We start from the raw sequence: 13263 nt of genomic DNA, 5'->3' as shown, positions 1-13263 counted from the left end.
GTGTATAAAAGCCGATGCGCTTGACCCGCAGATCAGTTTTCCGACGATCGCTGACTGCTCACCGCTATCGTTGCACTTGAGTGTTACTCGTTTTGCTGGGCACAAGGTCGCCCAATAAAGAGTTAAATTTGTAACTCACAGTTTTGACACTGTGTCATTCTTCACTCTCACTACCACGTGACAATATAATCAAGATACAAAGTAGTGACCGCCAGTTCTTTCTGAACAGTTAGCGACGCAACCGGTGGAAGTGCTTTGTCTGCTGCACCTGCTAAACTAGCTGCTCGAGCAGAGGCTCAGCGCTGCTGCCGAGAGAACCCTCTCACTGAGAACCAAATTCTTTGCCACGATATATCGCGAATTCAAAACAACTAAAGAGCTAGTGAGTGTCATAATCGTCGGTGAATTTTTTCTTTTCGTTTTCTTATTTCACTGGTATGTTCTCTAACTCCATCCAGTACACTGTTGATAGTGTGTTCAAAAAGGTAAGGCCATACCATTGTCTTGGGCATCTGCCAAAGCTAACAATGAATATAGCTAAGGCAAACCAATTCTCAACGAACAGCAAGTCAAGAAATGGGGGCGGGGGCCGGAGAAAAGGCAGAGAGAATCATGACGAAAACTACGCTAGCAGGAAAGGAAGCTTTCAATATTTGTGATTTAAGCCTGTAAATAAAGCTTGTCTCATCAAATTTAGAGTTGTTCTATGTGAAGCTTCTTTTGAAGTGAGATTGGACTGAAAGGCTAGTCGGTTCACAATTACAGGAAAAAAAACTGCACTTCAAAAAGGGTTGGAAGGGGAGAAAAGGATGCATGAAAGGAACCACAAACCCTGTGCTGTCTTATTTGCTGAACATTCTTTAGCATCGCAGCACTAGCTGTGTTGAAGTGCTCGGTGGATGTCGACTCAAAAACAGAAGTTTGCAGAAAAGAGATGAACAACAAGTGTGAAAGACAATCCTCAGGGACACTTTAGTAAAAAGAAAAATGCAATGTGCGTTTGACCACCAAAGCACGTTAACGTGAGCACATGGTATGCAAAACAGTTTCAGTATCGTTTGAAAAGGCAGTGGCATTTCAAAGCTGGGTAAAACAGCTGCCTCTGCGCAGCATGCTGTGTGATGTGGCATTGCTGTTAGCATAGAAAGTTCCAGTGCACATTACCAATGTTATGCATCACCTCTAAAATGGTGAGCAGTGATTTGTCTGGCAAAGCTTTTTTGAAGACGTGCTGGTACTTATGCAATCTGTGCTGTACAAGAATGCTTGCAAGAGTGAATGACTATCATTTAATTATGTAATAAATTCAGTTCTCGTAAAACTCGGATGTACTATATGGTGTAAGTGCAAGCGATAGGGTTACTTTTTAAAGCTGTTGTGCAAATTGGCAATCGGCAGCAGCCAGAAGCTGTTCACTTAATTGAACTAGTTCTGTGTATTTTATGTATTTCTACTGACATATAGCGACTTTTATGTTTGGTAATCTCAATTATGCAAGCAAGTGTCCCTGAAATTTTCAGTGCACCATATACAGGGAGTTTCACTTCAAATATATGCGTAGGTGCGCGCCGATGGACGCGCCACTGGTGGCGGCCTTGCGCAGAACACGCGGGAGAGGAGCCAGGCGCGTGCCTTAGTTGTGTCGTTGATAGTGCTTCAAAGTTGTTTCTTTATTATAGGGTGCTTCTTCGTCTTATACCTGTGTCACACGGGCATATTTGGAAGGCCTTCCAGTCGACGGCCTTCAAAACGCCACAACTCTTATCGACTCAAAGGAGTTGTCACGTTGCTACACGGCGTGCGTGTAGGCGTGCTACACCCGTCGTTAGTGCAGACTTATATCAAACAAATCCACACGGCGCAATCTCTGCATATGCCGTTGTGATTTTTCTGCCGATGAATACATGTGACATCGCCGAATAACTGCAGTCGAAGTCGCCTCAAGAAGAGTAATTGCCAATTTATTGATGGAAACGCGTACACTAGCCAACGAAGTCACCAAACACACGGGTTAATAAAAGCGCGTGTTAGTGCTGTACCACCGATGCAATTCTGCTGCATACGCCGACGAACTACAGTTTGTGCAATTTTAAATTCCCCAAGAGAGCTGCTTGGAAACGTACAAAGCTAAAGACTAACTTTTCAGTACTTTTTTATATTACTAGAGAGAGGTGCCACATGATATATTTAAAGGCAGAGCAGCGCCAGTCAAAGTAGATGAGTGCTGGCGGCAAGACCCCGTTTAGTCGTCTGCATCGTAACCATAAAAAAGAATTCAGTTGAGTACAAAACTCACATGCAAGAAGGGACTACATTGTGAAACAAACAAATCACTCGGCGTGTTAAGTTTGCTCAGGCAGCATCCAGGTGTGATGACTTCCCAAATGGGACGCGAACTTTTCAGCGAGAAATGGAACAAAAATACCATATGCAGCAGCTATTAGCAATTCTTGCCCTGAACTACCTCTTTTCTAAAAACATTTCTAAACACGCAAACAATATCTAAGATGCCCTCGGGCGAAAAGAATAAACCTGTTAAAGAAGCACTTCCTTGGTATCATTCCGATAAGACACAGCATGATTTATATCCTTTACAAACAAGGCAGGGTGAAAGCTTCGCAGCTCAAAAGAATCGACAAGAGTTATCATGGAGCAACTAGCAACAGTTAAACATGTGCGAAGCCACGTATAAAATAGATGTAAAAACATGAAGTGCGCGACAGATGGTGCGAGGATTTACCGCGCCACATGAAACCAACAATTTCAGTTCTTGCAAGCTTCAGTAGCTTTAACATACAACGCAATGCGCTCGTGCAGTCGTGCTGCATAGCTAGCGCAACACGGTAAAGAAGCGGAAACCAATATAAGCAGCAAACAGCATTCCGAACTTTAGCGAAATGCCTTTAAACCTCATGCTGCACTGCAGACGAACTTCGTTGCTCACGCGTCTACCTATGATCGAGTGGGAAAAAAGAAACACTGACGAGACAAAGGAAAGGATGAGAAAAGAAATTTCCCTTCGAAGCGACGATCCATATATTTTTGCTACCGTTGCTCCCGCTGATGAGGCTTTGCCGGGAATGATTAGAACCGTATTGCCGGCACGTTTTCACCGGTATTTGAGCCCCCCACCCTGCAACAATTCTTCGACATTCCCTGAAGCTTTGGCTGCCTCACACGACACGTGCGAAAGGTGTTGCCTATCCTGCTCTGAAAACGTGAATAAGACAGAGAAGCACGATGAACAACACAACAAACTACGGCGCGCGCCAGGCTCCTCTCCCGCATGTTCTGCGCAAGGCCGCCACCAGTGGCGCGTCCGTCAGCGTGCACGGCGCCTATAGGCGGTGCACGAAGCCTATATGCAAATGCTACGTAGATGGACGGAACCAAGGTAATGTTTGCCGTCACTTGGAGATACTTGGATTATTTTTTTTCATTCTGCCTAATTACATAGTCTTTTAATCAACTTCTCAATTATAATTAAATGAAAAATTTCTAGAAAACTGTCAAGCAACATGGGGAAACTCCCGATACAGCTTTCTGTTGCTCAATACCTGCTACATAAAGGTGTTTTTCCCAGAAAGAAGCCCATGCCTCGAGTGGCCAGTTGCTCGTCAATTTTGCATGTTTTCGTGGGCTTCGTTCACGCTCGGAAAAACACTTCTGTAGCACATATTTAGCAGAAGAAAGCTGTATCAGGAGTTTTTAACGTTGCTCCACAATTTTCTCATTGACACTTTCCATCTAATTATAATAATTGAGAAGTTGATTAAGAATAATTATGTAATCAGGCAAAATGGAAAAAATAATCCATGCATCTTCAAGCGACAGCAAAAAAGATAACCTTGGTTTGGTCCAGCTATGTGGCATTTGCATATTCTTAAAGTTTGGCTCAGGTTACGTGCAACGCCCTGTAGAACGATTTAGTGCACATGCAAAAAGATGCCTAAACTTGGTTTGTGGACAGCACCTTGAGACAATTACAGATTCCTTGTTTTATACATGGTTTACAAATGATTTACGCAGTCAGACAACAGGGTAAGCACCATTTATTAACAATATAGGCAAAAGTTATACATATTGTAAAGTTGTACATTGGGGTTGAGGTAAAAATCAGGTATATTAAAAGGATCTGCTCTGGAATTAGAGCAACATAGGAACATTTGTTGCTGGAAAACAAAAGTGTGACATATCCTTCATCATTGCAGAAAAAGTCTTTGCAGGTTACTGACATATTAGGGAAAGTTTGAATCACTTTCCCAAGTAACCTCGGATAACCACGGGACGTACAATACAAATTCCTTTAGGATATATAGCAGATTTATGAATGCCTAGCAAGACCATAGGAAATTCTGGTACAATGATGTTGAAATGTCAATTGGAAAGGTGTCGAGTGGAAACATGCTGTTCGATTTGGTATTGTGACTATGTGATCCATAACCAGTCGTGTTTCAAAACCAGTACTTGCACACCCTTATCATATAGTAAGTAATGTGTCCCCTGGAACAATTAATTTTACACAGTTAAAAACAGTGTACAACATGGGACAAGAAATTGAGACAGAGTTCACTTTCTTGTCCTGTTATGTGTGCTGTGCCAGTGCCATGTATAAACTATAGATGTTGAGCATAATTGTATGCAATTGTGCTCCACTACGTAATGCAAGACCACTACGTGTATCATGCATTAAGTGAGGCATTATATTTCTAAGAAAAGGATGTCGTAAGCCATTATATTTTTGATAAAAGGGTTCGGTCACGGTGTCCACTCTTATGTGCTTTAAGATGAGGTATAGGACTGCCTTTATATGCCCAGAAAAGTATATATAGATACGATTTAATGTGACAAAGTTTCCACAGGTTGTAATTGATGCGATGTATCCTTAGTGAGCATTTTCTTTTCTGGGCACAAAAGAAGATCCTCCAGACAAGCAAGGTTCACACTTTTCCTGAGCCTAGCCTATGTTCTGTACGTCTCGCAAAATGCACAGGATAAGTGTTTAGGAAGGGCGAAGTGAAGCTGCCATGATGCTCGAGGTCTGCTCAGAGCATTCACAAATCTGTCTAAATATTTTAAAAGACATTTATCGATGCCGTTCATATATTCAGTTGAAGTTCAATGTGAATTTTCACTGATGCCCAACTTTTTGCCCCATGCATTCTGTCTTGACACTGGATGTTTGGACTTTATAGAATATGCCGTGGATACCTATGGTTACTTGGGTGTGAAAACTCCAAATCCCTGTACAAAATGTAAACATTTTCTATCCAATAGGCAAAATTAAGTTAGGTCAACCAAGCTGACATTGTGTGTTGGTAAACCTGCTGTTCAATGCATCATTGGCAACACATTTGTCATACATGGCTTACAGGTAGTAAGCTGCAAGATAAAATATTTTTGGCAAACATGGTTTGTATGATCTGTAAACATGTTTCAGTGAAAAAGGCCTGCAAGCCATTGTACTACTGTAAATGGAGAGATAATTCTGAGAATTTTTGTACAGACTAGGGATTTAGCTGCTGCAGTAGCAGGAGTCAAACCTCTATAGTATATAGTAACTTATGTTTTCAACAGCTTGTAAAAGAGTGTGATTGGCCATTTGGAACCTTTTGGAAGAGTTCAAACTTATTAATATAATAGTACATGCTATAGAAATATATGAAGTTCAAGAAACGCTGCCAGCTAGTAAAGGAAAAGAAAACTATGCAAAGCAGCCAGGGCTATTCTTATGTCCGTATCATCCAATTTCTGCAGTTTTCCAAATAGGACAGCCTTTAAATGAGCTCTGCACATTGGGCTGCATCACAGTGCCAGTGTGTTTTTGTGTGGTTCAATCACGGGAAAAATCCTTAGCAGTTGTAACCATATCTCATTAGCTACAGTAGCTCCCAGTTCTAATTTACTGCAATCAACTACTAGCTTTGTGGTAAGAGACCAGATGTTTGTTTAGTGTGCTCACACAAACTTATGAAAACACAAAACCATGTGTGAACTGGTAGTGATTACTTAACAGATTTGTCAAACCTATTCTTCTATAATAAACTTAATGTGAAAGCAGAAAAGCAAAATTATTAGAGCAGTACTGACCAGTTACTGTTTACTTAGTACATAAACAGTTACGTTTTTAATAAAAGACATTCAGCCAACAATCGCAATTATTTGGCATGTCAGCCAGGCTAGAGCTCTAGTTTTACCGAGATGCAAATGACACAATCCAGAATGGAAAGATGTTACCTGCAAGTTGAATATGACAAGAGCACTTTAGCATTTTGCAGTATCATTAGACCTGAATGCCCTTAGCTTATTTAAAGCCATAACCAGCTGTTAACAAAATAGGGCATTTTAACATTATCACTGCAAAATAAATGTTTTCAACATATTATGAAACCAAGAGCAAGAAGATATGCATTAAGAAAGGGATTATGTCATTATGATTATGTCATTATGAAAGGGAATATGTCAGTGCTAATTATAAATTTATAGAAGTGTTCAATCATCTAAGTGCAGGAATCGCTATACAGTGTTTTATCCTCTGTTTTATTTGCATTTAACAACAAAAAGAGGCAAAATAAGATTTTGTAGCAGCCTTCAACCACTGATACTATATTTTTCACAAATTTAATTGTCATGTCAGATGGACACTATGGAAAATCAAAAACCAAAATTATGCTAAATAAATATTCTCTTCTTCAAAGCCATGTAAAAGTGATTCCCCCACTTGGAACAACAGAAAGCCGAGCAAGTCAGTAGGGATTTATGGTTTAGAAAGGCAGGCCTACAAAAAATGGACACTTGGTGCATTGTACTTTTGATGTTTCTCACGTCCCTGTTTTGCATATGTGCCTATTTAAAAAAAAATAATCAATCCCCTCATTCTTAATGTCACAAAGAATTGAGATAACCGTCCAGGAACATTTTTCATCGAGGCAGTGCTGAAGCTACATGCCTCTTAGGAATTTGCTCAACTTTTTATCTTCACTAACCCATCAACACAGCAGTGCTTACATAGCAAGTTTTCAGCGATGAATGTTTTCAGTTATTAACCTAGTACTGACATCACATTTTAGACTTTACATTTACATTTTTTTTTTTTTTTTTGTTAAGTGAAGGTCCTGGGCCTTGAAACTGCAGAAAAAGTACAGGAAAGCCTGAACCCTAAATAACTTACTATGCCAGGTGTTTCTGGGAATACATTATGAAATTTTTAAAGATCGCCTGTTGCAGATAGCACAGTTCTAGTCCTTGAGCTGGTTTACTCGAAGAGGTCTACATTACTTGCACGAGAAATTGAAATGTGTAATCGACTAACAAAATTCACAAATAAAGCTTTTAACAAATTACCGTACGACACAAATGGCAATTTACAGATTGTAGCCAGTGAGACTGCTAGGCATATCCACTTAAATAGAATTCTGTGGATGACACCATTTTCGAGATATGTGCCATCACATTTGCAGCAAAAATGCACTGTTGTTCCACCTACCATTTTACCAGAACACTATCTCATGCATTGAAGCACAAAAGTAAATGGACCGCCAATGTATTTCTTTGAAAAGTTCAGGAATTAATGTCTCAAAACTAGTGTAATCCTGAGAATTCATTCCAAGTGGCTCTGCCTTGTGAACCCCTCTGGCTACAATTTGTCAAATGCAAGATGTGCCAAAATATGTACCGGTAATTAGCTAAAAACTTAGTCAAATTTTGTTAATTAGTCAATTATCTATTTTGACATCTTAGGCAAGTAATGTCTGCATTTTCTAGTAGACCAGCTCAAGAACTAGAGTTGTGCTATTTGCCACAGGCAATTTTTGAAAAATTGCTTAAAGTCTTTGCATAAACACCTGGTATAATAGCTTTGTATGAACAAGTTTCAGTTTCCTTTCATAGGGGGTGTATGCATCATGATGCATATACACCTGATACCTTGGGCTGTGCATTGAGTAGCAGCATAACAGACTGCCGAGTGAGCCGGTGCCAAAATGTTGTGATGTCGCCCTCCCATGTGACCACATTCTGTGTCATGACATCACGATGCAGTCGCCTCCTGGGAAAAGAAACTGAAAGTGGTTTTAGAAAACTATTATAGTGAATTATTTAGGTTGCTCTGAGGCTTGCCACTTTTCAGTTTAGTTTAAAGGTCGAAGACCTTTATTTAACAAAAAAAGTTGAAAATATTGTGTCAGTACTCCTTTTAAAAAATAGAGGATTGAACACAAAATTCCCAGAATGCCCAGCAGTGATGGACATTAGAAATTGTGCACTAATTGCCAGCAAGCTCTTTTGTTAAATTCCACTATCTGTCCATTACTAACTTTAGCACACATATTACAACTGTAAAATTGAAGCTGTTCAGTGCCACCTAGTAGGAATGCAAAGACCAGCACGAGTGTAAAGGTTTTCATTTACAAACAGTGACATGCGCTGGCAGTTTACATACTTTCCTACAAAGCCTTTCATAAGCACTGCGACACCAAGCTATGTTGAAAACCTATCCATTTCAAGGTTGCTTTTGGAGGGCAACATCTCGAAATCAGTGCAACGCCTTGTTCACTAAATGGCTGCAATTTCGTAAGTGCAGCATATATGGCAAAGTTAGTAAAGTAAAAGCAAGCTTTAGTTAATTCAAGAGCTTACAGGTAGTTATTGCATAATTTCTGATAACAGCCAGTGCTATGAATATTTACCAGTGATCATTACCACTCAGTCTCGAATTCACTATTTTTATTTATTAGGGACAGTTGCTGCTGAAGCATATGGTATGGCATTTGGCTATGGGCCCATTGACAGTGGCATACATCGCCATGAAGCCACATCAAGCTGAGAATTCGCATACATCCTGTAATTACCACTAAAATTGTGTTTCTGGCATGGCCAATATGTGCAAAAATATGGCATTTGAATGTTGTTGAAGATAATATGGTAGTTTTATAAATGTTGTTGAAGATAATATGGTAGTTTTATAAATGGGTAAATGTGTTTTATGTAGTGGACCAAAAATTTTAGCTTTAAGTATGCATTTGTATTTCATTTCTTCTTTCTTGGCCTTAGTGCTGTTCGGTTGTGGGGTAGGCTCTTCTGGATCTATCTTCAATCCCATGTGCTAAAATTCACTTACGCAAGATTAATTACGCTTAGAAGTTCTGGTACAATGAAAAAATAGACATTCAAATAAAAATTCAGTGTCTGCTAGTGTCATACGAAATCAGTCTGGACTTGTAAGGTTTCAACAGAATAACAAGAAGTGCAGGCTCGAAATGGAAGGCATTGGTTTCTTTTGACACTGGGTTATGCTACTGTTTAGTATTCTAATTGTAAAACTCTCACAGTTTCCTCTATTAAGCAAGGTACTCTAAGCTTCTCTGCAGTGCTCTTATAATATGCTTCAAGCTTGACTATTACACTGAAGCTAAACATTAAGAAAAAAAGAAGTATTGGTATATAGCTTCCAGTAATAGGAAAGCTATGGCAATGATTGAGTGACTTGAGCATGTTTTTCTAGATGATTGAAATGTAGGATATATGACAAAAATATGAAGGTGGGATATTTTAAAATTTTACATGCATGAGTAGGTTATAACACCCTTCTAAAAAATTGCAGTGATTCGTGTGTGTACAAATACAAAATTATACCTCATACAATGAAACTCATGCAAACTGTGTGTTCTGCAGCTACAGGCATAATGCATAATTTTGGGGGAAGTAGATAGAAAAAAATGCAACTACACAGCTGGAATTAGTTATACATGAGGTAATCTGCATGGTGAAAACAAATGTGACTAGTGTATCTACAGGAATTAAAGGTAATCAACAATTCTAACAAACAACTTGCATAATTCATAAATATAAAAACACAGTGGATGAACAGCAGCTTCCAATTTGTGTACAGGATGATGTCTCCTGTGGTTCAACAAAAAGAACATAGTAGTACAGGATGATATAGTTGTCACCTGTGGTTAAAAAAAAAAAAAAAAAAGCACATTTTGAGAGCATGTGGTTTCTCTGTAGTAGGAAATTAAAAAAGAGAAAGAACGAACAATTCCACTAGGCAAACGGGAGCACTATTGCGGTGTTCAAAAACTTCCCTTGGAGGACATGTACCAGCCTGAGAAATGCTGCCATGACGTGTGTGTGTGTGTGCCCTTGGAGGAGCACTTGTTTAACACTTAAATGTGATCCTGGTGTCCCAGTGAAACATTGTTAGTTGCAACAGTACCGTTCATGAAAATAATATGTGCATTTGAGCGTCTGCACAAGAGCAATCGTTCATTGCTTCCGTGAGACCACAGCTGCAATTGGAGCAACCACTCCTTATGAGACTTATGAGCACATTGTAGAGATGCAAGAACTTGTACACATGCAACATAACACTCATAACTATTGAATACCTTTGTTTATACATTATGCTTGATCATAATTAAAACCCATCATCTATGCCTGCACGTCCACTTGGACTAAGTCAAGGTAGCTGTAGTAGCTGTAACGTTGCATCATGCTTCAGTAATTTGGCACACTCATCTCAAGAAAATTGTACTCAATCATTAGCACAAAGGCAGTATCAATGCATTCGAAAACAATTAGAGACGCTAACTGGTTGCTTACGGTAAACAGAACACACTTTTTTTTTTTTCATCTGCCAGCATTTTTGAAGAATAGCCCCTGGCAAATAACACGAATCTTGCTTTTCAGATCAGTTATTCAAAAAGGTGGATGTTACTAGCACAGCAAATAACAGTGTGCAGTTAACGGACTTACACAACTGCTCTAATTACATTTTTGATCAGTGAGTTTAGGGCACATGTTACAGGTGTGCAACTGAAATCAGTCAATTATCATGGCACGACCATTCAGTAGGAATCATCAGGACAATACCACGTTTGAGATATACACCCAAAAATGTAACAAAATATATTGGTGTGTCTTGCAACTTTGTCTCGCAATGCATAACAAAGGCCTTGTAAGCAAATAACTGAAACGCTAGCACATTTCGCTGCAGTATTGGGAATTCACACCTCAACACACTCACTAGTCTCGAAATTCACATAAAACAGACAAGCTTTGAGCACTGGTTGACTCAAATCCTGCAAATGTAATATGTGCATTAATGTAATTAAACATACGTTGATTAGTAGAATTTGTTGATTAGCTTATTGCAGATTGTCATTTGAAGGGGCGTGCAAATATTAAAAATTCTAAATATAAATCAAATATCCATCAAATCTTTGCAGTTCAATTCATATTTAGATTTGTATTCAAGAATTCACCATTCGAATTTGCCGAATATTCATTTCATTTGAATACTTTAAGGGAAAACAACAGTTTTTGCAGTCTACAGGCAGAAAGACTTATAGAAATGGAGACTTGTCTGAATTATTCTGGTCCATGAGAGCCACGGTTCTTCCGCAGATGATCCAGTTCCTGAACATGAAGGAGGTCACTTATGCACAACAGTTACCAGCCATTAAGTAAGCATGTCTCGCCTTAAGCAGTCTACAATTTTGCTGTATCTACTTAGACAAAGCAATTTATTATTTGGCCAATTTCGCCATGCTTGGATTCCTTCAAAACAATATGCAGTGCAGTACTATTGTTCTTAGTTACTTTAACGAGCACTACACTCTACTGCATGCATCTGTGATGCACAGCTGCTTCCTTTCTTTTTTTCATTACTGTCATTGTCATTGTGCCCCAGATACAATCATACTTTCCTTTTTTTCCCATTTACAAGCTTTACAGGTAACCTGACATCCTGTTGTTAATGACATTAAACATATCAAATAATGTAAGCAAGCCTTTTGTTGCCAAATAGACTCCATCGGACTTTTCATTCCACTTAATTTTTAGAAATTTTGAATATTTGACATTTCAAGATCATTTTTCTCAAATATTTGTACTCGATTTGATTTGAAATTTTTGCTATTCAAACGCCCCTAGTGAATTGTGGTACAACTAATTCCTGCCCCTTCAAGTAATGCAGCTGTGTAATATATTCAGAACTGTTTTATCTGCCAAAGGTGATTTTTTAAGATGTGTAAAAAACTGGCTGGTGGCATTTATTACTTTTGGCACTGGAGGCTATGAACCATGGGCATAAACAGCTACTATATTGCGCTCTTTAAACTGTATAATTGAGCTCTACTGTGATCAATCACACTACATAGGAAAACCTCATATATTAGTTACTGAGATAAAAAAAATACTATGTTAATATCGCCATTCAGTGAGATCTGTATAGTCATATATATATATATATATATATATATATAGGGGAATTGAAATATACACAATATTTCAAACAGCATGAATAAACCATTAAAATTAAAAGATTCTATGCCGGTACTTTCACAGTTGTGGTGCCAACTTGGAACAACCTCTAGCTTCATATTCAGAACTGTTTTCTAATTGGGAGAGTGGATTTGACCTAAGCTGCATGCTGTAATCTACATTTCTTCTGTGTGAACAAATGTGCAAATGCCTATGTGCCTAGATGTACTTAATAGCTACACTGAACAATTCATACCTTAAGAACAGATATGTTGCAATGTTATAAAATTATCTTCGCTACAGAGCCAGTGTTTCTACATAATGGTAGAACAGCTCATTTTGTGCGGCTGTGGTTAGCTGCAGTGGCAGCATTCCAGTGCTTGGCAGGTATGTGGGAGTGGGACAGAGACTGTGGGGGTGCGTGCCATCTACTAACAAACACATACACAGTTCTGAAATTCTCCAAGATATAAAGCAAGACCTTGCTGCATGTTACAGCTACAGTTTAAGCTAACAGTCGCAGCTCAAAGACCAAGATTTTTGCAAAACAAGAGCAAAGCTGCTGACAGCTGTCTTGTCTAAAATTAAAAGGACATGTGAACATAACTTTATATCACACTTCTAGAAAACTGTTTCTAGTAAAACAGAAACAGTCCTACTAAGTATAAATGTAGACTAAAATGTGATATTAACTCCTTCCGTGCTTTGGACGAGCTGGGTTCATCCATGTACTTCTGGTAAAAACAGCCAAGGACGAGCTCAACTCCTCAGTGGTACTTTGCATTGTCTAGCAATGCCATGAACAAGCCTAGTTTTGTCTTGGTGATTAGTCGTGCTTTTGTCAGATGGCAACATACAATTCGTGAGGCAGTGCAAGAAAAAGCAACATTATCTTTTCTGGGGGAATTGAAACATGTTGACAACTGGGTTTTTTTTAAAACAATCTGGCCATTTTTGGTCAGAATTCGGGGCAATAACGTGGCATTGGAGGGGTTAATC

At 38.9% G+C, this 13263-nt stretch overlaps 1 protein-coding gene across 3 annotated transcripts in view; it reads right to left on the bottom strand.

The window, feature by feature from the left end:
• The window catches only part of LOC142590758 (uncharacterized), a 92962-nt gene that overhangs the window by 53973 nt on the left and 25726 nt on the right, over nucleotides 1–13263 (bottom strand). The window contains exon 7 of one of the 3 annotated variants that reach the window (XM_075703196.1): nucleotides 7813–8047. The exons of 1 other annotated variant lie outside the window; for it this stretch is intronic. In XM_075703196.1, coding sequence (XP_075559311.1) covers nucleotides 8030–8047 — 18 coding nt within the window. In that variant the 3' untranslated portion in view covers nucleotides 7813–8029. Of the gene's footprint in view, nucleotides 1–7812; nucleotides 8048–11246; nucleotides 11419–13263 lie in introns of those variants that run through there. One more of the 3 variants, XM_075703187.1, reaches the window with a different exon arrangement.

Source organism: Dermacentor variabilis, chromosome 1 (genome assembly GCF_050947875.1).
Source record: "Dermacentor variabilis isolate Ectoservices chromosome 1, ASM5094787v1, whole genome shotgun sequence".
NCBI classification, from domain to species: Eukaryota; Metazoa; Arthropoda; class Arachnida; order Ixodida; family Ixodidae; genus Dermacentor; species Dermacentor variabilis.
This window is presented reverse-complemented; position numbering and strand designations above follow the sequence as displayed.